The sequence below is a fragment of the Hydractinia symbiolongicarpus genome, chromosome 12, assembly GCF_029227915.1.
Source record: "Hydractinia symbiolongicarpus strain clone_291-10 chromosome 12, HSymV2.1, whole genome shotgun sequence".
NCBI classification, from domain to species: Eukaryota; Metazoa; Cnidaria; class Hydrozoa; order Anthoathecata; family Hydractiniidae; genus Hydractinia; species Hydractinia symbiolongicarpus.
Window position 1 is genome coordinate 23,185,425 of NC_079886.1, and position 26,653 is coordinate 23,212,077.

Genomic DNA, 26,653 nt, shown 5'->3' on the forward strand with positions numbered 1-26,653 from the left:
AATACGCCAGTTCTGTGTCTCTGTAACAGGCAAAGTGGATATGTTCGTTTTCCTTTAATGTTGCCGAAAAATGCATGTCTAATATGTTAAATTTTCGTTACGGCACAAGGTCAATAACACTACTTTAACGTCAATATCTTCTGTTAAATTAATGAAGCCATTACAGTGCACTTAAAACTTTGAGGCCAAATAACTTGGAAACAAGGTGGTGACATCAATGATTTTTTACCGCATGGATAACTAGGGCCCACCTAGGACCAATTTGGGTAATTTTCCCAAACCTGGGTCCCCAAATCAGGTTAATGATATCATCAAAAAACCTTCAAACTGTAATATCTCTACAACCGTTTGTAAAAGATCAATGATCGTATACATTTTCTTCATCAGCATTTCAAGATTTATATGATAAAGGTAACGGCTATATTAATTTCTAAAAAAAAAATTTTGTATATTTGTTCGTCTTTGCTGACATCAGCAAAATGTTTAAACTCTTTATCTCCTTAGGTGTTTGTCCGAAATATGATGATCCTATACATTATTTTAATCAGCTATTCAAGCTCTGCACAATAGAGGCAACAAGTAAACAAATTTCCAAGAAAAAATATTTTGTCTTTTCACGATTCCTTGCCGACGTCATCAAAATTTAAATAATGGGTCTTTTACTGCTATCCTGCCTAAGTGGATTTTTTTGCACATACATTGTGCATAATGGTAATCCAATTGTCCAAGTATATACAAGTTTCCACAATCTCAACAATTGGTTCTGTGAAAATTTATGCTTTTAATGAGAAAAAACCCAATAATGAATTTATAAATCTTAGTTTTTTCTTTTTTAAGATGCTGTCATACTTCTAATTTGTGGGCAGCAGCAAAAGCCTTGTGCATTGTTGCTAACCAGAGTAACATTCTTCTTTTTGTTATAGCTATAGATCATTTAATACAAGTTATTGCAAAGGTAAAATAATATCCCGATTAAATGAAGATGTATAAGAATACACCTTTGTCTGATTTAACTCATAAGGAACTTGCTAACGCAATGAAAGAGTTGAATTTAAATATCGGACCTATTACAAGTACTACTCGAAGAATATATGAGAATCGACTGAGGTCACATTTAGAACAGTCTGTCAATAAGTCAGACAACAAAGATGAAGAGGGTGAAGGTATAAATAACTCGAATTGTAGCAAAACAGCTCTACAACAAGAAGCCTTAATGCTCAACAGAACACCTAATAGTGAACTAAAGGTTTCTGAAAGATCCAACATAGATGAAGAATCCCCTCCGGATTATGATGGTTTTTATTTTGGAGTATGGATACCTGTTTCACCCACAAGATTTCTTGATAAAGATAAACCAAATGTATTTCGTTCCCAGCAGGAAGCTCTAAAAAAAGCAAAAGAATATAAAGGTTCTAGATTTAAATCGTTTCGATGTAAAAGCGATGCTACTGATTTTGCACTATCTCATCCAGACCCAACCCGTGTTGATAAGATATGTGAAACAATTTCTTCAGCTGTGACTAGTGAAGTCGCAAAAACCATAAAACCTCCAACTTTTCAAGAACTAATGAAATTTCGACGTGCCATAGAAGAAAACGACATCCAATTTGTTCAGCAGTGTTTATTCAATCCTAAATATTTAATCAGTTCAGGTGATATGCCAGTCATGTTGCAAGAAGGTACCAGGCTGCATGCACTTCATGTAGCAGTAAAATACAATAAGCTTAACATGTGTAAACTTGTACTTAACACCCTACAATCTGATTCTTTTCTGCAACTAATGTATCCTGGAGCAACTGAGGACAACATAGCATTTAGAAAGAAACATTTAATAGACTTGTATCTCAATACACCTGAAAAAATTGTAAGTTTGCGTAAATTTGCAAAAAAATAATTTTGGTTTACCAGTAAAATAAATGAACATAAATTAAATCCATTTAATACTTTTCTTTTCCGTTTTTGACATCTTTTCTATATATAGAGAATCTGTTGTTGTTTAGCTTTGCGATACACCTCTACATATGGCATGTAAATTTGGTTTTGTTGACATTGTTGCATTTCTACTAAGTTGTGACCAACTAAACAGACATGCAAAAAACAAAGACGGGAAGACCTGTCAACAGGTTTGTTTATGTTTTTGCTCATGTTTTATTTGCGTTGTATTAAATTAACCCTTTATAATTGATACTGAATTTGTGTTGTGTAACCCTGTTTGCAGTATTTATTTGTGTTAAGCGTTAAAAGTGTGTAGTGCTATAATAGACCAAATACATTTCCTATTTCATTTCATGTCAGTTTGGTTATGAAGAATGAGCATTTTATTGTTTTGCTGAGAAAAGTGGTCGTACTGAGTTTTGGTATAATCTTCTATTTAGCAAAGATCTTTCAGAATTTTTGATGCTGGCGAATGCTTTGATAAAATGCCTGTGGAGTCGTATTTACAGCTTTCCGTGGAAGGTGTTTATTTGAGAGTGGTGTTTGGGAAAAGCGTTTATATCAGAATTGGTGTTTGTATTATCACTTCACACAGTGTGACCACTCCTTATAAGTTCTCCTTGTATTCTTTACTTCTCTATCATTCAATTTTGGGTAAAAAAATGTATAAATTACCTTACTTGGCATACTTCCTGTTACACTTCAAATCCTAGTCATAAGTTTGTTGTCAAAATATTGTATATTTAAAATACTTTATCATTTTACATTTTTGATATAATTCTTTTGATCAAGAGGTTTTCCCTTAAACATTGGGAAAATTTCTTGTTGATTCTCCTTAATACCCTTTTGCTTAGACTGTTCATTGTGTAACAGCAGGAATATGATGAAAGGGTCACCCAGGAGTGTACTAAAACTTTCTAAAATCAAGGTATAACAATGCAAACGTGTTTTTATGTGTGTTTTTGTCATAAGTAACACATGTAATTGACTTGCATTTGTTTACTATTTCTAAATTTATTAGAACTGTCATCGTAACAACATTTAAATAAAAATTCGCCCTAACACTGTTTTGTCTTTCAGAAGCTGGACGAGGTATCTGTTTATATGTAAAATCTTATTCTTAAATATCCTCCTCTTCTAGGTGATGGGTACCAGAGTAAGCGCACGTGGTGAGAAACGAAACATGATACTCAAAAATATTAGTGAACTTTTTCAAGGTAAAGTATTATAAGATTGCATTTGTTCACGCTCAATATATATTCTGTCTTCAACACTTTGTTAAAATTTCAGTGAAAGCTTATGTACCATTGTATGTTGGTGAGGAGAGCTTGCCAAAAGTGGGTGAGCCTATTGTAACACTGTCACCGGACGAAAGTCAACTTTACAAACAAAACATAAAAGCTTATGCTGGCCCAATGTCTCCTGATAAGGTTTGTGTTGTGTATTATTGACAAAATAAAATAGCATTTGACCTCATTTCTTCTTGTTTCTTCATGTCTGCATTGTCAAGGTCTTTAGCAAATTAGACAATAACATGAAAGTTGTTGGGTATCAGGGAAAATCAGGGAAAAAGTACGAGATCTGGGAAAGATAGCTAACTGTCTGCAGAATCAGATTATGCTATACATTTTTACATGTCTCTCAGGGAAATTAATAATGCCTTTTTCACATACTGTATTTTTTTCAATAAACGCCCCTCTCTTTTAAACGCCCCTCCCTAATAGACGCCCCTCCAAAAGTAAAAATATTTAAACGCCTTCCTCGTTTAAACGCCTCTCTCTATTTGACGCCCCCTATAATCTAAAGATTTTAAACGTCCGGAGGGTTTATTGAAGAAAATACAGTACTTCTAGCTAAAAATAGTGTCAAATATCAGGAGTAATCAGGGGATTTGTTTGTCAAAATTTGCTAGATAGCCAGGTTAGAGAAGAAACTGTTAGAAAAGAAACTGTCCCCTAACAGTTTCTTTTCTAATCTATGTGTTATATTTATCTATTTTTAGGCTTCTACTTTATTTCTTCAGTGGAAGAAATCTCCTCGTGATCGATTGTATGGTCGTATTGCACGTAGTGATTATGAGAAAGGAATGGAACGAATTGGAAGGTGTGATTTTCTTTCCGTTTTCTTTTTGTTGGTTTGTTTGTTTTACAAGATTGGTGGCTAGTGATAACTGTCCCATTTGTGTTGTGTTACACCCTTTTTTATCACCAACACGACACTAAAGTAAGTAAAAAAAAAAAACAAGGCCAAAGAACAGGGATTATCTTACAACATTAGTTTATACTTTTGTTAAGAACGGACTCCACTGTACTTTATTGCAAAGGGCTATCGTTTATTGCAACAGGTTCAAGTCGTGTGAACTAAGCTTTAGGTTAGATGCACATAGATCTAAGATAAAGCTTGACTCACACGAGTTAAACTTGTTGCAATAAATGGTTGGTGTTTGTAATATGGACTGCGCTTTGATAAAATTATTTCTTTCTTAGGACAATCGCTGCCAAGGAGAAAGTTCCTTTTATCGAATATTGGCATTTCCTTTCTTCTTTTATTCAACTCTCATCCACAGAAGGTCTCGAAAGGTTGGAAAATTATCTAAAAAACAAAAGCGAACTTTCTCTGAAGGAAAATGAGGGTCGGCATTCCAGGATGGCGTTCACTTCTGCTAAGAAGGCAACAAAAAGCAGACTCAGCTCCTCTCCCGATGACTTAGTTAAACGTAAACTTGATTTTGATTTGTCGGAAAACAATAACGAAATATCGAGTAACCAATCAGATACTTCAAACGTTTTTACAGACATTTCAATTCATCACCAAAAAAACAAGAGCCCCTTGGGCATTGGAAATAATTCACATCGGGTTTTAGAGACGCATGTTGGAAATTTGGGTTGTAATACACTTGGAGAAAATCAAAACAGTTTGAATATAAATCATTTAAGACAGTCGGACTCTTCTGAAAATAAGAATTCCTCAGACGAATGTTTTTGTAGGTGTGGACAGTTGTTGGAATATTGTGAAAAATGCACAGTGGAAATCGACGTGGATATGTTATCTGTTTCTTTTAAAACGTGTTCGCTTCGGGAAAAATCACCTAGCGAGAAAACACTCCAAAATTCTTTCGAAAAAGTTAACGGTAAATTTGAAAACGGGAATGGAAACGAAGTGGCTACAGAAAAAATAGTGGTTGATGCTTATGGAGATGAAGGCCAAAAAAATTTCGATGCTAGCGACGGCGACAAGGACGTTAACAACGATAGTGACGTTAAAGATGACGACGATTTTAAACCTCATGTCTTTATTGACGGGTAAGTTAGCACTCCTACTACAAACAAGAAAATAGACTTATCGAGGTTTTGCCTTCAGAAAAAAAATATAAGAAGTCAGAAAATTTTGAGTCCTAGGGGCGACTTTCTGCAAGTTTTCTTGCTTTTTTTTTAAAGTGTAATTTACGCATCAAGCGAGTGTTTTGTGTCAGATAATTCAGTATTGCCGCCGTAATGTATGTCGTGCTTTACCAGTGACTCGTAAACGTTGTTTGCAAACATTTCTACTTTATTAAATTTCAATTTCAGCGACGTGCCGTCTAAATACGACGTCGACGTTTTCAGGGCCCTACCTGACGTCAATCTTAATTCTTATCCATATATACAACACTGGAAGAAGTATATAGAAGACTTTCCCGACCAAATAAGACAAAGGTAAGATTTTAGAAATGTTTTGTTGGAAAGTTATTTCGCAAATAACGAAGGAAGCTCATGTGAAGAACTTAAAATAATTATGCAGTGCAGTATTGATTGGGGACAGCAAAACACACATGTGTAGATTATGATAAGGATAACACAATTTAATTGAAGGAAACCGAAAATTGCCTTTCTGCGTTTTCCGCGCTCTGTATGGCACCGGCCGCCAAGTTTTTTGGAAACGCGGTAATGTATGTTGCGAGTCAATCATTTCATTCTACTAAAATCCTGTCTGTAAGCGAGATAATTTGTTAATGGACGGACAGAAATATCACACGACGTTAAGGCGTGTTCACATAGCAAAGTTTTCAATGACAAATAGCCTGCAAAAAGCTTGCGTAAGAAGTTTCGGGTTATTTGATGTTTTAAATTTTGCAACGTGTAACTGGTCCCTAATATTTTTTGCTTGTCAACTTTGATCTGTAAAGACTGGTACAGCAAGTGTAACTTTAGCAGTATAATAAAGTTGATGTTTTTATCACTTAATTTTTTAGTTGGCCCAGTCCTGGTTCACCACGTTATTCACATCGTAGACACCTGTTATGGACAGCTTAGAATACCACGTTTTCACATCGTAGACATTTGCTATGGACAGCTTAGAATACCACCGTAAATTTTGCTTAATACACCGTTTTAAAAGAAGATACAACAACACTACTTCTTGGGTGTTTTAAAAGAAAAAAAGAAGATTTATTTATCTTTTGTAATTTTAAAGCACAGTCATGTTATTTAAAGTAAGATTTTAGAGATTTGTATATAATGCGCAATTATTTATATATGTTGTGGAAAAATAATAAATTTATTAACCTGCTTCTTTTTTGTACAATACGAGTGTATGTTGTTGAGAAACTTTCAAATTATATTTCATTAAAACTTAGCGGTTACACAAGTTCAATAAGTTGTTGGTAACACAAAGATCGAAAAAAATATAAAGATTGCAAAGCGTTAGTCCAGTAATTTTGAACTTTTGTTTTATCTATTAAATGCTTTATTGCGATTGGAACTTATCCAAAAAAACATGATAGTAGTTGTTCCTGCATGAATATGAGCAGGCCTCATATCCTACACAGGGACCTGAGGCTACCATTTTATATTCTGGTAAAGTATTATTTCTAATTTATGTTACACATGACAGCACAGTTTATTTACTTATTGTTATATAGTTGATGCTGTTATGTTATGTAACCTATTTAATTACTTTAGGGATTTATTGTTAGTTAATCTGTTTCAGTATGTTAAGTGTGTATTTCTATTGTTCTATTATATGTATTGATAGTATTCCCTTGGTGTTATATGTATTATGTATTGTGAAGTTCTATTATGTAGTTTTTTATATTACATTTTGTGGGTCTTTCTGCTGTGCAGTTTGTGTATGTCCTTGGTGGAGTACGTTGTGTTGGTGGAAGTGTTTTTCGGACAAATGTTTTAGTAAGACTTTATTTAGTTAGAAAAGTCTCAAAACAAAGGGTTTTAGTATCAAACCTTCTAAAGTTAAAAAATTTCCATGCCCAACAAAATAATCCTCGACACGAAGAACAGGACATTACCAGCGTGGAATTATATTGAATTTATTAGTAATCTTTCAAAACTTTTGATCACAAATATTATGGTTTTAGAATATACTTTTCGGAAAAAGCCAGTATGCAATTTCGAATTCTTGTTTCTATGTTTTAAGTTGGTACCAAAACACATACCAACAAGCAATCAGAAATCGCTCAAAAGATTCTGCATCAATAGAGTTGTGTTATCAAATAAAACATATTTTTCGAGCAGTGAAGTAGCTTGACTTCATGCAATCTTAATGTAATACCAGCCGTTGAAACCTTCGTTTCCCCTATCTTAGATACCTACTTGTGACGTGAACCCAATCCACCGAACTAGTTGTCTATTCTCTAATTCTTGTCCTCCCTTCCCTTAGAGATCTTATCTTGACTTACCTTGAAGATTAAGATCGTTTGACACGGTTGCTGAAAAAGTATTCCCTGAAAATTAATGGCGAACGTTTTTGTCTATTATAATAAAAAGTGATTTTTCACATATGATAAAATCAATTTTATTATTTAATGCATTTTTTATATATAAAAAAGTTTTTATTTATAAATGTGCATGAATTTTTACAAATTTGATATAACTAACTAAAGCTAATCTGATCAATAAAACACTGACTTTAAACGGAAGAAAAACATATTGAAAACCAAACTTGTGTCACCTCGTACGAACTGTTTAATAAGTTGCTATAAAACAAGTCGGCATCAAAAGTTTTTTGTTAACCTGTTTATTGACTATAGTTTCAAAGTTTAAAAATGAAAATAACTAAAAAATTGAAATCTGTCATAAATAAGTTTAAAAACAAAAGGAAAAAAATTAACAATAACTTCAAAACTTCTAAAAAAATCACCGATATAAATATTTAGTTTAGGAAATATTTGTGGCAAAACACGCCTAAAAATCACCTTTAAAAATCTCCATATTAAGAAATACTTAATGTCTGCCTGTAGACAAAGATGGTAAACAAGATGGTAGACAAAGATGGCAGCTGCGAGTAGCGATGGGCTAATACTCTATAATGTATCCGCCAAAAAAAGGCTATGAAAAACAGTATACATTTGTAAAATTGACAAAAAAAATCGCCATAACCCTTATTTAAAAAAGAAACACGAGTAATAAAAAGCACAAATAGAAATATTTTCAATAATACAAAATACTATAAATGTGTATATAAAATTAATGGGTATATTTCGCAAAGGATCCAGGGATATATGATTAATTTAGTAGGTAAAAATTTAACTTTTATTCTGATTTTTACGATTCACTGGCACCTAATCAAGCCCGATTTCCATGGCACACTTTCCGTCATTTTTATTTCCGCTTACCAATCCAAATTCTGTATTCTTATCGTGTAATGCATCGGCACACAATGGTAGATTTAGTTGACCAATGAAATTCCGGAACTCCATCATCTTTAGGTTGTGTAGTTACTGTTTTAGATTTACCTCCAAGTGTTACTTGAAGAGCATCGCGTACGTCAACACCTTGAGGGAGTGTGGAACCCCCTGTGACACTGCAAAAACGAAAGATTAATGTTATAAAAACAAGTTGGCATGTGGAAATGAAACAGAGAATGCAAACAAAAGGGAATAAAATGGTGTCATCTTCTCGAAATGCAAACAATGAAACAATGCTTAAGGAAATTTAAATTAAAGGACAATCTAGTTGGATGTCACAACAGGGGAATTCGGGCCTAGGATGATTATCAAGGTTAGCGAATTTGATAACATTTATCCTTTTTTGTAAAATAAGGTCAGAAAAACGGAATCAGATTTTCCTATCCTCCGCCGAAATTTCAGTCTTAGTAGGTTTCATGAGTATCATTTCTAGTCCGACAGAATAAGCATATATTCCTACGAGGATAAAATCTTGTGACATTTGAGGAAATTTGAATACCTCGATTTGCATTTAAATTTAACCTAAAATGATTACTTCCCGGATAATTCCAGGACAACTTACAATTTTTGGTCAATATTTCAGGATCAGGACAGATTTGTTGGAATTTTTAATATTTTAGTCACTGACTTTAAACGTCTAAGGTAAATATTATTAATTTTACCTTCTGTACTGACTATATAACACACCAACCAACTCGCCAGAGCGGCATTCCTTTTTATTGTTGTATAAGCAAATCACCAAATCATTACCAGGAGATCGAATAGAAACAAAATTATCGGCACCCGTTGTTACAGCCAAACCAGTAATCTATAACACATTGCATAAAATTAAACTAAAACTAAAAAATAAGAAAAAAAATATATTGTTGATATTTTACCTTGTTGAATGGAATAAATTTCATCTCTTTATACCGATTGGTCATCTTAAGAATACCACTAGTCGTGACTACAATGACGCGATCTTCCATTTTGCCGTGTTTATTCGCCTGAAAAAAAAAATGATCCAGCAGTCTTGAACATGGAAAGTACGAAAAGAACAGGTGTGTGGTTGGACTATTCGTCAAATGAGTTAGTTCCGAGGAAAGTCAACTACATGTTATACAATCCTATTGAAAATAACCTCATTTTAATCGTTTCTTTACTTTGACGAACATCTTCAACTGAAGAATGCTAGGCGATAGATAGATTGAACAAAAAATTTAACAGCCCAAAGGAAGAGGTCGCTTTTGTTTATCGAACCTTCAATACATATTTGTGCTAATTTTAGTGCGTACTAAATTTCGCACATTCGCAAAAAAAAAAGGTTCGTAAGTGCGCGAAATTTAATACAGAAATTATGCGCAAAATGTAATTCTCCAAAATTGATATTCGCGAAAACATATCTTCGTTCGGTTAACATAACTGATTGCCGAAAAAATATAGCGGGAGAATTTGAACTTGCGCGAATATTATTACGCACTGAATACGTAGATATTGATACTGCACGAAGATTAACACGCACGAAATACGCTGATATTGCGACTGCGGGAATTTTATTAGGCGCGAAACTTAGTACCATAAGATATTTCCGCATAGCGGTACATTCAGCATCGAAGCTCAAAAGTCGAAGTTCACGTGTAAACGCGAAAAAGCGAAGTTCACGTGTAAACGCGAAAAAGCGAAGTTCACGTGTAAACGCGAAAAAGCGAAGTTCAAAGTGCGTCAGTGTTTTTAAAAAAAAGCGTATGATGAGCACGATCGTTGATATTCAACCTTTTTCTGTAAACAGTTTGCACAAGATTTTAACTTTTGAAATAAAAAAAATTAAGTGTAAAGATCATTGCTTTTAGTAAGGCAACCTTCTTCACGTTCTTCATAATACTTTTTTTAGTCAACCGCGGTCACACAAATATTTTGCGCGGTCACACTCACCTTTCTGATGAAGGACGAAAATAATATTTTGCCACCTCTTCTGTCCATAATAGCTGATAATAACTTGTCGAAGAGTTGAAAGTTGCGATTTTCAGGTTCCTAGTGTTAAATAAAACATTTTAGACAAAACAGCTTTAAAACACGCAAGAGGCGTTTACAAAAAGCAAATTAAAAATTTAGTTTCCAAGAGCCTCAAAAGAGACGAGTCTAAATACGGTTAAAAATGGACTTTTAAACAATATCAGATTATCAGATCAAAAAAAAACAAAGCATTTAAATCATCTAACCTGCACCAAGTAGTTGCCATGCCAACGTCTTTTCAGTCCAAATTCTTTCTTTCTTCTGTCAAGTGCTTCAATTGCTGCACTTTTTATTTTGACTTCCCCCCATTGTTCTCTTGGCACAGACTGGAGCATCATAACCCCACGCCATCTATAAACAAAATATGTCCCTTTTCCTCCAGGTTGGCAACTAAATTAAAATTAAGACTCAATAGCTAACCTATCAAAGAACGATTTGAGTAGAGGATCCAGTTTCGAGATTGCAAGTGGCCATTTGTGGATGACTGGCCATTGAATATCTCGTCCATAATGAGGTTCTTTCTTCGCATTTCTGGAAAATATAAAGAAACACAATACCAGATTGATAAAACACGCCTTGTACCATGACATAATATGGGTCATGGGATAATACGGACCATGAAATTATAAAGACCATTGAATTATACGGCCCGTGGGATTATATAAACATCGATGTAGTCTGTAAAAGTTGTTCTCACCCGTAGAGTTTAATGAGCTCTTTCACGTGTTCTCTTAAGCGATGTCTTCTCCAATTTCTCATAACAAGGAGAGCTGCTCTTAATCTCCTCACGTAAAGCCTTGATTTGTATCCGCGCCAATACTATAAAAAACAAGTTATCATAGATTCCACTTCTTGACTGATGGAACGGAACTTCTATTTTTTTATTTTGACGCCCACTAAACGTTATTGTGAAGTTACTTTAAACTTGTAAATGTTTGCGAAATGAAAACCTGCGGTAACCTTCAAAAGGCAATAAATTAAGGATTTTTTTTAAATATCATTGATTTTTATAACAAAAGGGCTTTATGTCGGAAAAAATAGATCAGTTTCATGATTTTAATTGTCAGGGCGACTCGCCAAATTGAAATCCCGAAAAAGATTCAGAAAAATAAAAATTTACGAAATTACTTAAACCGCGAAAAAAACTCCGCGAAATCCGTGAAAGACCGATTAAGCGCCCTTAATGTTCACAAGTCTTCAATTTTTAGGGAAGGTGCTTTCTCAGGCGGGGCGCTTATTTAGACGCTACAAACCTTCTGCATAGTTAACACAACATCGGGTAGTCGTTTATTTCTTTCTTCTTCCATAGAAAATAAAGTTTGCGGACTTCGAATAAATATCTTTGTTCTTCCATATTTCACATCGTCATGTGAATTGAAATGTCTCATTATTTCGTCACAACCTAATCTCGGATCGCTACTCCATGTTGGCCAAGTTGCAGGACAGGTAACTTTGTATCTAGAAGTGACAAATAGCGTCAAAGTAATAAAAATGGGAAGGATGAGAAACAGTCTTGTGTTGTGAGCCATAATACATTACCTTAATACATTACCTTATAAACCACAATTTTTCCTACTAAGGCGCAGATTAACTAAGACTGAGCTATAGAATTTACTCGGGCGAAAAGTCGAGTGTTAAAGCATTCCCTGAACCAGTCTCCCTTGGTCACTGCGTATAGCCGCAATACATATTAATACAATTAATGGGTCACAAGAAGATAACGGAAAGAGGATCTCTCCATAGAAATGCAAAAGTTGAATTGAAGACTGATTTTTCAAACAAAGTTAACATACCTTTGTAAAAATCTCGTGAACAGCTGTCTGTTAGCAAAGCCAGCTCTTCTAACTCGAACATTCTCCAAAAGACCAAGGTATCGAACCTAGAAAAACAGAAAAAAATGATGTCGATCTTATGATTGGCAAACACATCAACACTAATGTTAGGACATAACCGACCAAATACCTATGTGTACCAACTATTCCCAAAGCATCCACAGGAAGAAAATATCATCTTTCAAAAACACGAATTAGTTTTCACATTTTGTTAGCAGAATGAAACTCCTCAACCAATAAAATATAAATCGTTTCACTTGGCCAAATTTAAACTATCAACTCTCATTAACATCCTAATCAACTAAGAAGTTTGGAAATTAGCTGATACAGGTAAAATCAGTTCGCAATAAAAACTCAGAACATGGAACAATGCAAAAGATTGCAATCCATAACCAAATAATGTACAGATTTCCCTAGGTACAATGCTCCTTTGATGTTGTCTAAATACATGATATAAATATTGTTTGAATGAATTAGATGTTAAAATATACTAACAATACCTGATGGACAACTAGGTCATCGTCAAATTTGCTTGGTGACTTAACTGCATTTGGTTTGATACAACGGACGTAATAAGGCTCCTAAACAAGTTAGGATATAAAATTATTGATGGAAAAATTTAATAAAAAGAAAGAAATATTTCGACTAAACATTACTGAATAAAACAATATACCTTGGACATCAGATTCTCAACAAGAGAAACCATTGAATTCTTAAAAATAGTGCCAGTGGTCTGAGGTCTTTTCGTTACCTATGCAAGCAAGAAATTAAATTTAGTTTGTGTAGGTAGTGGCATAAGAAATAGTAGTCATTAACTAAGTTTATTACTAACCTTAGTAACATCCTGTTTTCCTTCAGGCCACATGGCTTTCAACATATCCATGTTACTATAACATAAAACACAAGCAATGGATGTAAGCCCAGAATGTTAACAACAACTAACTAATAATCTGCCTTAACGGTTTTAAAAAACATATCTACCTAAAGTAAAGAAGACGCTTGTAGTCTTGAAACAAGGCATCTTTATTTTTGTCCAAAAAGTTGAGCACAGAGTACCTGGATAAAATGAGATATAACAACTACAAATAACTTGTTGACCACAAAAATTTGAAATCTGATTTCAGGACATTCCAAAACATTTATATTCAGGACAAAATTAATTAAGATTTCAGGATAAATTATTGACAAAAACATAAAATCATGCCAACTTCTCGGAATTCCAGAGTTCAAGAAATATGATTTGGTTTTTAGTACCTTTCAAGTAGTTTTTCAAAAGGATTTAAGTATTTTTATTGGCAAAAATTCCACACACCTTTAGACTTTGGTTAAAATTCCAGGAATTTACAAGATTTTCAGGACAAATCTTTTTACCATTATTTTCCAGAAGATTCCAGCAAACACCATGTTATAATAATGTGCATACTGAACGAAACAGTCAGATAGGAAGTATTACCTCACATCTCCTGCATAATGTCTTATTTGAAAATCTTGATTGTGTTCTAACGTTTTATCAGACGTGTCAGTCTAAAAAAAACATTAGAATTATGAGTGCAATCCCAAAAGTCAATTTCTGCGAAACATCCGTAGAAATAAAATTTGATTTAATCTTTCATACACGAAAATAAAAAAATAAACCGTTTGCTAACCTTTTGTCAATGACATGCATTTAACCTTGTTATTCGAAGTCTTTTACGCACGATACCGTGCTATACACTATATAAGACTATAAAAAACTATTTTACGAATACCTGTCTGCTTTTATAGTGATTGTGCTTTCCTAACTTCTGATCCATTGCATGTAAGAACATCTAATATCAAAATAGCACAGTGTAATATGTGTCAAATCAAATTCAAATGAATATGAACACGAGAAATGATTACAGGATAAAAAAAGATCATTATGAAATTATAAACTTTGCTTCTGTCAAGGTATTACCAGGACTATAAGTCCACATGTAAGACGACTTTGTACAAATGTTTAAGATGAAAAAATATATTCATGCCGACTAATTTATTACATTATGGTGATGTCATAACGTCAGATAGAAATCTTTAAAGCTAAATATTCTAGGAACAAAATAAGATTTTAAAAAAAATTTAAAAATACTTGATTAGTACTTTTTCAACCTAACATATAAAAATATTTCCCACGTTAAGACCCCCCTTAATCCACACCCAAAATTGTTATATCAAACACTACTCACTTGGTCAGTGACTTTGCCCACATTAAGACAAGCTTCGTCTAGTGTTGCGATAATTCCACGATGGGGTTGATCTATCAGATCGCAGATTACTTTATTGTTGAAGTAGTCAACCTAAATCTCACAAAACAAATTTTATTGCCAACACATAATAAATCACTAAAAAAATTAACATAAATCCTAGTGGCCACATTTCAATTTTTTTCTCTATGCATCCATTTTTTTAGGTGATTTTTTAAGTGATTTTAACGCGAGAGGCATGCTTTAGCTGAGTGTATTAAATATTAAAATAAGTTACGCTTAAAATTTGTACAGGAGTGTTCTTCAAGGTACTTTAACCAGTAAAAATGATTTATTTTAATTCTTTTTCAAAACGTAACTTGTTATGTTCTACGCAGTTTTCTAAGTCAGATTTTATTATGTAGCCTCTATACTCGAGATTTGTTTATAATCTATACTTCATTAAAAAAATACATTAAAAAATTAGTATGTTAAAAACGTTTTTACTGTGTAAGAACCGTATTCAATTCACCATTATCATATTGTATTTTTATTTTTTTAATATACAACTTTACCAGGCCGTAGTATCTAGTGTTAATAATGAAATCATAAACATGTTATCACAAACCTGTGTCCATCCAATGTTTTCACTTCGATACTCTTCCTGCTCCTGTTTCAACACAAGTTCAATGAAGAGCTGCTGTAGTTTCTCGTTGCAGTAATTAATGCACAGTTGCTCAAAACTGTTTTCGTCAAATATTTCAAATCCATAAATATCAAGTACACCGATAACTTTATTTCCAGCATGCTTTGTTGCACCATTGGCAGGATCAATAGCTGCATTAATTTTACCAACAATCCATGAAAATAGTCGATCATAGATGGCCTGTAAAATAAATATTGTATATTTTACAAACTACCAAGAGATACAAAATCTAGGGCATCGAAAATCAGATATCTCGGTATATCATAAAACAGAAAAAAATAAAATAAAAATATGTTTCGATTAAGACCTTTAAGAGAAACACTTTTAGTAGTTGTCCTTTATAAAGGAAAATAATATAGTAAAGAGTGTTCAAATGTAAGAAAAATAAGGTGCATTACAATTAAATTTAGGTGCATTGCAATAAGATTTAGATGCATTGCAATTACACTTAGGTGCATTGCAACAACATTTAGGAGCATTGCAATTAAGTTTAGATGCATTGCATTAAAGTTTCGGTGCATTGCAATAACATTTATGTGCATTGTAATGACATTTAGATGCATTGCAATAACATTTAGGAGCATTGCAGTAACATTTAGGTCCATTGCAATAACATTTAGATGCATTGCAATAACATTTAGGTGCATTGCAATAACATTTGGGTGCATTGCAATAACATTTAGGTGCACTACAATAACATTTAGGTGCATTGCAATAACATTTAGGTTCACTACAATAACATTTAGGTGCATTGCAATAACATTTAGGTCCATTGCAATAACATTCATGTGCATTGCAATAACACTTATGTGCATTGCAATGATATTTAGGTACATTTGCAATAAAACTTTGCTGCACAAATAACTTATATTGCCATTTACTTTAAAAAAAATTATTATTACCTTTGCAAAAGCATTTTTCCCATAAATTGCATCCTCAATATTGTGCCCTTTCTCAATAGCCTCGCCTCTTGCAGCAACAATTCGATAACAAAGAGCTTTTGCGGCTTGTTCTTTACTAACACCAAGCAATGATGCTAAACTTACCAATGACTCGTGATCATTTACATAAGCTTGGTCGTTCTCATGATTAAAAGTAACATTTCCCTAATAATGGTAAAAATTATTTATATAAATACTCTTTAGGACTAAGAAATAAGAATGCGCCATAATAATCAGAAAAACATAGACATTGAGAAGATTTAATAAAATTCGCAGTTGTTTTTTACGATTTGACAAAACAAAATGCACCAAATTTTAAATAATTTATCAGTAAAACCATATTCAAAATCAGGCTCTACTGCATAACCTTTAATTCATTTTGAGAAACTGCTCAATTATTCCGCAAATGTTTTAAGATATAAGATATTTCTCCTTGTCTTTTTTAATAACATAGGCAGTATAAATGTAGAACATTATAGACTTTACATATTGACAAAAAAGAACACAGGCTTTGAAACGAAAATAAAAGTGTATAAACTAGGAAAAATTAAAAAAGTCTATGACTACCTTGATGTTTGGTAAAAAAGGAAGGTTAATGACATTTTTTATTTATATACAGCACCAAACAATGACACTCTAAATTTTTGTTAGCAAAAAGCAAAAGAAAGAAAGAAAAATGCTATTGGATGTTCTTAAAAATATCCCATACCAAAACTATGATTGCTGCAATGAGCTTCCAAATGTTTTCAATTTCCAATGGAGAAAATTTTGAAGCTTTTAAAGCGTTATTCACAGCTTCGTAGTCCTTCTTGTCGTTTATTGATTCAACCTAATGACAAATTAAGGTTACTACACATAGTTGTGGAAACACACGACACAAAATATAAAATATACTTACGTCTGGACTTCTTCCTTGCTGAAGATATTTGTAGTCATTTGGTCTATTAATTAACTTTGCAGCCTTTAATACATGCTCTGGTGCACCTTTTAGAAACTATAAAAATGATTATAAATTGTAGAAAAATCACACTATCAACATCACAGTATATAACACTTAGTAACAAAGCTACGGTATTGCAACAATATACCTGATAAAAAGCATGGAAGTTTCTTTCGCCAACTTGTTGGTGCACTACACGAGCCTATAAAAACATGAGAATATTTAAAATCAAAATAAATCTATAACCAATGAAACACCTTCAAATCAGAATAAGTTCCAAGGCCATATTTGTAAGATAACTTTTGAATAAAAGAAGTCTGTTATAACTAACATAAGAAATATGATTAAGCTGCTGTAACTGTTTTTATCAAATATTTTTATCTATTAAGACATTTTTATTTTTTATTTTCTGTCTTTTGGTGATCATTTTTTTCTCTCACTCCATAGGTAACCTAAAACCTGTGACTTATTTTATGCACATTGCAAGGCAAAAAACTAACTCGTTAAAACAGCTGTAGATTGATTATTTTTGGTACCACCATCTGCTTTGGTGTCTCATAGACATATGCCTACTTCTTGGGCATAATATTCCCTTTTATCAATACTTCACATTTTTTAACCCCCACTTCACCTATTTTTTTTAAACTTTTTTCTTTCTCCAGCTTTTTTCTACTCAAATTGACTATTTCTTATAACTAGATTGTTTGAATTAAAAAAAAAAGAATACAATCATTTTTGAAGGATACACTTTCTTATCCATGATCCAAGAGAACAAACTTACTTTTTCCAACAAGTAGTTATTTATGTGACCACCAATGGGATCTCCTTTAAAATCAAAATCAATGTCCATGTACTTGCCAAATCTACTAGAATTGTCATTACGATTTGTTTTAGCATTTCCAAAAGCTTCCAGGATAACATTTGATTGAATGAGTATATTCTTGACTCTAGAATAGAAAATGTGTTTCTACACCCACACATAAGCTTTACATACAAAAAATCATCAAAAGACTGCTGAATGTGAAAAAGAAACAAAAGTAATAGAGAATAAACACCTTTTAAGGAGACCTAAAGAGTGTTAAAAAGACAACAAAAAAATAATGAACATAAACCAAACTTTTCATAAATGGTGTTTTTGTCTTAATAGTTTTGACATTGGCATACTAGAAATCCAGTGAGGTCAAGTCAAAAGCAAACTTAATCAACCAAGATGGAAGTGGGTCAGAAATAATGAAATGTTATAGAAAAATCACCAGAGCACAAATTAATAATTCATTAATTAATGAGTGCAACACTTAGATTCTGTGCATGTGTAATTAAATAAGAAAGCTGTAGTGTTTTGGTTTAAGAAGAATTAAGTTTTTCATTTGTTATTATCCAAATGAAGACTAATCTTCAACGTACTATACAGACACGCCCAGATTTCATTAGACGTGTAATTAATAGCACGTACAAATTTTGTTTTCTTTATGAGTGTGATAGCTTTCTGAAATTATCAGAAAAACGAAATACGAAGTCAGAGAATGATTTAAGAAGGCTTTACAAACCTTATGGTTAAATTAAATTTTTTGTATGTCAAAAAAAACTGCAGGCCTGATCCGGAAAATGTACCCCCGTGAGCGCTAAATCGCTCACATAAATTAATCTGCGTAAGCGATCCACGTGCGATCACAAAAGCTCGTGCAAATTAGTTTGCGTGAGTGGTCAATGAAACAAAGTTACGACATGCACATGCTTGATCTGTAAAATAAAACTAAAAATAATCCAGTCGTTGCTGATCAAAAATATCTACAAAAATGCTCTATCGAGCCCTTAAAATTAGAAATTTTTTACAACTGATTTGCGTCGGCATTGTGTCAGCAATATTTTTTTGTAGTGAATTTGTTCAGCTGGCAATATCTTTCGTCATTCACCTTTTATCAGGGCTAGACCTCTCATAAATTTGATGCACTGATCTCCTAAGACGATGACAAATGAAAATGGAGTGTAAGTCTTATTGACATACCTTCTGGATGGTGAACTTGTTAGGTTAATAGTTCACTGCCAACTGGCTTTTTATGTTTCTAGATGAACTTATTAGGTTAGGGCATCATTAGGTTGTATATCGCAGAAGTCGCAGGTGACATGTTTCGAAAATGCTTGTCACGAGCACAGTTTAACATGAAGAAAAACTGTACAGGAGACTCAATTGTTAGAGTTTTTGCAGAACATCTTTCCTCATAAAACTGAGGGCAGGGCTGACTTATTGCCTGCTGTGTCGTGTGGGAGAGAGAACTTCTGCACTTCCTTTTAATACAATATTCAATTTTTATTATTATTATTACGAATCGAATAGAACGCGATGATGTGTTGGCAGATTTGCTATATTTTTAAAACTTTACTCAACATGTTTTTTCTTTGGTATTATATCACGAGAACATTCGTCTGAAAGCTGTATTAAAGTACAGGGCACCTAACCTCTCCCATGTTCTGGTTATATTTAACTTGCATGGGTGCGCACTTTTCTTGCAGTATTCTCTGTGACGATGAAGGTCGGAATGACTTGTGGCATGGTTCCAAATGGTCTTCCGTCTTTCGTTCGAAAACTCTTTATTAATGGCCGCAAGAATAGTTGATCAGACAAACTGCGTAAACGGGGCTGGAACTCTAAGGAGTGAAGGTGTCACGCACGGTAGGACAGATGTCAGGTGTGAGCATCGTCAGACCGTTACCCAGCTATCACATCACAAGGTAGATAACACTAGGTTGAGGATGGCTAGTGGAAATGTTGGTACTCTGAGAGGTAGAACAGGTGAAGTAGTTGAAATGTTAGAATGTAGATCTGTTGATATGTGTTGTGTTCAGGAAGTCAGGTGGAGATAGGTATAGGATTGTCACTTTTCTGTCAGTTTATGCTCCACAGTGTGGACTCAGTGAGGAAGATAAAGATAAGTTTATGATGAGTTAATAGCAGTCACATCAAAGTTTGGAGACACTGAACTTGTCATGGTGGGCGGCGACTTTAATGGTCATGTTGGGAAGTCATCTGAAGGTTATAGAGGTGTGCATGGAGGCTATGGATTTGGGAGCAGAAATAGAGAAGGGGAGAGATTGCTTGAGTTTGGAATGGCAACGGACATGGTGGTTTGCAACACATCATTCAGTAAGAGACAGAGTAGGCTGATAACATATGAGTCAGGTGGTTGTAAGACACAGATAGATTACTTCCTGATTAGAAAGTCAGACAAGAAAGTGGTGAAGGACGTGAAAGTTATATCGGGGGAAGAGTGTGTTTCCCAGCATAGGTTGCTAGTTTGTGATATTATCTTGAAGAGTGTTAAAAAAGCCAAGGGAAAGTACAGGCCGCGTCAAAAAAACTATAAGCTGAAGGAAGAGATTGTAGCAAGACAATTTAGTGCAAAAGTTTAGCAGTTAGCCCACAATGGTCAATGTGATAGTGACAATGTTGAAAGTACTTGGACTACTTTGAAGAATTGTCTTCTAGAAGCTTCTGATGGTACCTGTGGGTGGACGAAAGGACCAGCTAGACATAGACAGACCTGATGGTGGAATAATGAGGTTGACCAGTGTATAAAGGAAAAGAGGAAACTTTGAAAAGAGTGGAAGTCAGGTGGTAGTAAAAATATTTACTTAGAAGCTAAGCGTCGCGCTCGTACAGCAGTGTATAAGGCAAAATCAGAAGCAGAGAGAAACAGATTTGCAGATGTGTTAAGAAGGGAAGACCAGCGCAATGAGGTATTCAAGATAGCAAAGCAAATGAAGAAGACTAATCAAGATGTTGTAGGTGAGAAGTGTATACGTAATGATGAAGGTGTTTTGGCTAGCACAGAGGAGGAGAAAAGGGTAGCTTGGGAGAATCATTATTTCTTTACACCGAGTTTGATTGGGACGAGGATAATTTGTCTGATGATGATGTTGTAGAAGGGCCAGCTATGCAGATCAAGAAAGAATGGGTAGTGGAGGCTATTGGGAAATTGAAGATTGGCAAGGCTGCAGGAGTATCAGGTATTGTTGCAGAGATGGTAAAAGCATCTGGATATATTGGAGTTGAGCTTATCACAAGTTTTGCTAACCAGATTATAAAGGATGGTGCTATTCCGAGTGAGTGGCAGTCGAGTGTAATAGTGAATTGTTTCAAGGGCAAGGGTGATGGATTAGAAAGGGGTAACTATAGAGGTTTGAAGTTGGTTGATCAAGTAATGAAAGTTATTGAAAGAGTGATTGATAAGTTACTTAGAGAAAGAATTGATATAGATAAGATGCAATTTGGTTTTGTTCCAGTGCGTGGCACTAAAGATGCAATATTTTTACTCAGGAAAAGTATTTAGAAAAGAGAAAGAATCTCTATTTTGCCTTTGTAGATTTAGAGAAAGCTTTTGATAGAGTGCCACATAAAGTTATTTGGTGGGCTATGAGAAAGTTAGGTGTGGATGAGTGGCTAGTTACGATGGTACAGTCTATGTACAACAATGCTAGAAGTCGTGTCTGGATTAACGATTTCCTTAGTGATGAATTTAGTGTAAATGTTGGTGTACATCAGGGTTCTGTACTTAGTCTTTTGTTGTTTATTCTAGTCTTAGAAGCGCTGTCGATGGAGTTCAGAACAGGTTGTCCATGGGAGTTATTGTATGCAGAAGATTTGGTTCTCATAGCAGAGTCGATGGAAGAATTAGTTGAAAAGTTTGAGAAGTGGAAAAAAGGACTAGAAGAGAAAGGGCTAAAGGTAAACACAGCAAAGTCCAAAGTCATGATTAGTAGCATTGCAGCCAAGTGTGACCTTGTAGTCGGAAAGTGACCTTGTGAAGTTTGCAGGAAAGGGGTTGGTAGTAACTCAATTTTTTGTCAGACCTGCAAGCATTGGGTACATAAGAAGTGCAGTAGTATTAGTGGAAGGCTAAGAGTTGACATTCAGTTTGTATGCAAGCGTTGCAAAGGTGGGATTATAAAGAATATAGAATACTTCCAGCTTCAATAATGTACAACAGTGGCTCGTTAGAGATCGTTGAGAACTTCTGTTACTTAGGTGATATGTTGGGCAGTGAAAGGGGTGTTGGAAGAAGTGTTACTTGCAGGATAGGTTCTGCTTGGAAAAAGTTCAGAGAGTTACTTCCTTTGTTGACTAGCAGAGCCCTGTCAATTGAGGTAAAAGGTAGGTTGTATGAGGCCTGCGTAAGAAGTGTTATGTTGTACGGTAGTGAGACATGGGCAGTGAAGCAGGAAGATCTTGACCACTTAGAAAGGAATGATATGAGAATGGTTAGGTGGATGTGTAACGCCAGTCTGAGAGACAAAAAGAGTTCAGATGAGCTAAGAAGCAGGCTAAGTCTCCGTAGAAGTAAAGATGTTATCCAAATAAGAAGATTGAATTGGCTGGGGCACTTGGAGAATGGAGGAGGATAATTGGGTAAGAAAGTGTAGAGACCTGATAGTTCCTGGGGCAAAGCCCAGAGGCAGACCGAGAAAGACTTGGCAGGAGGTTATAAGGACAGACTTGATACAGAGGAAGTTGAGTTTAGATCTAACACAGTCTAGATCAGATTGAAAGAGGGTCATTAATATACCCCGTCCAACCCATGCTAGCATGGAAAACGGACGTTAAGCCGAGAATGATGATGATGATGTTCCCCATGCCAGAACAAAGCATCTGGGCAGTGTAAGGGGTAAGGAATTCTGTGGGTATGTTGTTAAAAAAAATTTTTTTTAAGATCCCACGCTTATCGCACAATTATTAAGGCGTGCAATTCATTGTACGCCTACCTAAAATCTTACGAAATGGCCTAACTATGCACTTGATATATTTGAAAAAACCCTCTTGAATAGAGTGACTACTGCATATGCTTTTTTTATTTGAACTTTATGATATGAAAGGAGGAACCTTTGTTGATATAAAATATTGATGTTACAAGCAAATGTTACAAATATAGTATTTAGTAGCATAATCCAGCAGAAGTGGAAAATTAATATTGTTTTAGATCTTTCAAATTCAAAAAAATAACATCAAATAGAATTTTAGAGGAACATGCTGGATGTTCTTTTAATTTTTAGTAACATCCAAGTTTATTAATTGCAAAGTATTTACATGTAATTCTAACTTTTTTTAGGATGGGCTAATTCACCTTTGCAAAGTTCATAAACATGAATTATTAAATGTTACTTACGTTTCGATGTCGGAAACCATTTCCGGGTTTGTCACTGCAGCAATATACCTCATGATAATTTTTGATGCTTCAGTTTTACCAGAGCCACTTTCACCTGACAAAAAAATTTATAATATTAGTCAAAAAGACTATTTGTTACAAACTATCATATTATATTCATAATATTTCTACTAAGTATTATGCGATACTATACGGTACCGTAGAATACCAGTGATTGCTTTGTGCAGCAGAATGTAGCAAAAATACCCCAACGAAGTTATTTTTGTACATTTCAAATGGAGTAGGCCTAAAGTCTTGAATGTATGTGTTTATTGTTGCTCATTTATATAACTATTACCAAGAAATAAGCTTGATACCAAAAAAATTTAAATTGCAAACGCTGTGTACATTTCTGACTGCCTTAGGCATATTTGAAACAAGAGCCATGTATTAATACATTACAATAGCTATACATCAGTGGTAATACCTACATTATATACATGTGGCTGTATGGGCTTCATACATGCATAAGGGTAGCACTTGTTGCAATTATATACTAGCAATGTCATTCTATGGAAAGTATCGTTTAACTAAAAAATTGATATGAATAAGAATTTGTTCTTATACATCTTATATATTGTGAGGCTGTGCAATAGTCTCAAAAATGATCTTCTAATGTTATCTTGGTTCAGTAATGCTATAATTTTCTGCATAAGGCAATCTATTGAACAAGAATAGGTTCAGTCAACATACCCTACCAAGTTTAAAAAATAATAACATAATCAAGACAAACTTTTTGTACAATTTTTTAAGCATTGAGAACTCCCTGTTTGTCATAACAATAATAATTCTGTTAGCCGAAATTTGTTGTTTAAGTAAACTTGGGTTTTGAGAACTTCAACAAATTATATTCCATAACTTAAAAAAAAAATCCAAAAAGAAATTTAAGATTTTAGACACCACAGTATTAACCAGACTATTTTATCTACAAATCCTTTGAATGATTGTTTTTAAGTTAACAGCATACAGCAAAAAACATTCTTATAGTTAATTTCATGCGCTCTTATAAGAATTTGTTGTAACTATTAACACTACCTTTTGTTAGTTTCATGTATTTTTTTAACAACAACAAAAACGTGCTGTCTGATATCTTTGAATAATATGGGTTCAAATAATATGGGTTCAAATTAAACATTTCTGATTGGTAAAGGATTTCATTTAAATTTAAATTTTTGTCTACATCAGTTATGTAAAACAACAAAATGGCAATTTTGTTTTTATTGATATTTTTCTATGTTTAGAATATTTTTTTTAAGAATTACAAGGCTAAGAGTTATAGCTAGTGATATTGTATATGACTCACTGTCGCATGATACTTAACATGCAAATATAATCTACTTTTGAAAGACAAATCCATGGTATGTTAATTGCGTGATTTAACTTCCATTGATTAATATCCTTAATTTATGACCTTATATGGACACTTTATTGCTGTTTTTAAGTCTTTTAGTTTTTCTAATTATCTTTGATATGTTATTTCATAATTATATATAAAATTACTAATTAAAGCTCTTGAAATTCGAAGTAAAATATTTTTAATACTTTTCATAAAAGTTAATAAAATTCTATAAATAGCATGTCTCATGCATACCCTATAAGGTTATACTTTCACATTCAACTTTTATTATCACAACTAACATTAGAGGTTGCCATGATAGCAAATTTGTTTCACATTCACTATTTATAACAGTTTCACTATCCATGACATTACCTAGGTTTTTGTTTAATATAGTAATTTTTTATAACCTTTGAAATAACATGTCTAATTTTATTAAGCACTGTTCTTCTTTATAGCCAAATACAAAAAAAAAATACAATAGTTAATTTTTTAAATAAACATATGTCAGAGGGGTCAGAATCCTTCCCCTTTTTTATAAAAAAATCCTACTATTAGGAATCCCAACCTTCTTATTTTAAGAATAACCCATTATTATTTCGAGGTCAAGCTTGACCTCAAAATAATAGCATTGTTATTAGTTTGAACTTATATTCAAACACATTAGACAGCACTTTTTATTTGTTGATGTTTAAAAAATATATGAAGCCTACCAAAAAACAATGTTAAATAATTCTAACAAATTGAAAGTGAGAAAAATTTCTTGCAAATTAAATTGAGCTCTTGCTAATTCCATTCGGCTACTTTGTTTACCATTCATAGCGACTAAATATGACTAAAAATACATGGTATTTTTGGAACTTTCAGAAAGATCTCCAATGCATATCCCTAATTTTGTAACATTACCAATTTTTTAAAAATTCCCACAAGCTTAGTTTACTGAGTTTATTAAATCTCTTCACAATTCTTAACTTTAAATGGTTTTTCTAATTGGTTCTAATTGGTCAGAAATATAAATTTACATCTAGCATATTTGAATTCAGCATTAAAATTTATGGAATATGCAAATTTTCTCATTATACACTAAGTACACAACTGCCTATTAGTACCCAAACATTTGAGACTTGACCACTCATATTAACTGTAGTGAAAATATTTTACTGCAATTAAATATTATGGTCCAACTCTTATAAAATTTAAAAAATTTCTTACTCTTGCAAAAAAGTCTGTGACATTTTTATGATAACTGCTTGAGTATGGAAGCAGCCCCTAAAACCCGTTAAAACAAAAATTCACTGTAGCTGCTACCACAGCAGCTACTAACATACCTGATATAACTATACAAGTATCTTGAAACTTGCGTTTCATTGTTTTATAAGCAGCATCAGCTAATGCAAAGATATGCGGAGGTCTTTCATAGATTTCTCTTCCTTTGTATTCTGCAACTTGGTCTTTTCCATATATGTTGAGAGTTTTATATGGATTTACAGATACCACAACCTCGCCGATATAGGTGTAAATTCTTTCTTTTTCGAATCTGAGTTTTAAATTACTCATGAATTCTTCCATCGTAACTTGGTTCAGGAGTACGAAATCTCCCTTCCCATACTCTGCACCCTCGAAAATCGACATTTTGGAAAATTACAGCTGAGAATTGTAAATTTTAATTCTAAGTGATGGCATGAAGCCCTTTTTTATTAAAGCATGAGCTTAGTAGACTCAAAAGAGAAAAGTATACCTAGTTCATCTTGTTAAAATCGAATGTTTTCACACACCTACCCATCCGCCATCTTTATTTATGTTTACCCTTTAAAGATAGGGACGCAACAATATTTCTAGCAAATACGATATCCTTAATAGGTCATTACTAAAAAAATAAAACAAAAAGAAC

General features: G+C 33.5%; 2 protein-coding genes across 3 annotated transcripts; one reads left to right on the forward strand and one right to left on the reverse strand.

Annotated features, from left to right (window-relative positions):
- Nucleotides 1-6,950, forward strand: LOC130621798 (ankyrin repeat and LEM domain-containing protein 2-like). The gene is made up of 8 exons (XM_057437149.1): nt 1-1,864; nt 2,001-2,123; nt 3,077-3,152; nt 3,226-3,365; nt 3,938-4,038; nt 4,422-5,237; nt 5,505-5,630; nt 6,167-6,950. The coding sequence occupies exons 1-8, from the start codon at nt 977-979 to the stop codon at nt 6,225-6,227; spliced, it is 2,331 nt and encodes a 776-aa protein (XP_057293132.1). The 5' UTR covers nt 1-976; the 3' UTR covers nt 6,228-6,950.
- A 769-nt stretch (nt 6,951-7,719) lies between these two features.
- On the reverse strand, nt 7,720-26,586 carry LOC130621797 (unconventional myosin-Id-like). 2 transcript variants are annotated; one of them, XM_057437147.1, is made up of 24 exons: nt 26,091-26,586; nt 23,388-23,481; nt 18,011-18,176; nt 17,378-17,431; nt 17,188-17,283; nt 16,999-17,118; nt 16,251-16,454; nt 15,271-15,528; nt 14,646-14,756; nt 14,190-14,249; nt 13,895-13,965; nt 13,423-13,497; nt 13,274-13,328; nt 13,115-13,192; nt 12,942-13,022; nt 12,403-12,488; nt 11,863-12,067; nt 11,307-11,428; nt 11,030-11,140; nt 10,816-10,960; nt 10,529-10,627; nt 9,496-9,603; nt 9,280-9,425; nt 7,720-8,733 (listed from the first exon to the last, which is right to left on the reverse strand). In XM_057437147.1, exons 1-24 carry the CDS (start codon nt 26,392-26,394, stop codon nt 8,565-8,567), a joined length of 3,018 nt encoding a protein of 1,005 aa, XP_057293130.1. In that variant the 5' UTR covers nt 26,395-26,586; the 3' UTR covers nt 7,720-8,564. The 2 variants fall into 2 exon arrangements, with proteins under 2 accessions (XP_057293130.1, XP_057293131.1); XM_057437148.1 differs by having other exon boundaries at nt 26,501-26,519.
- Between the last annotated feature and the right edge of the window lie 67 nt (nt 26,587-26,653).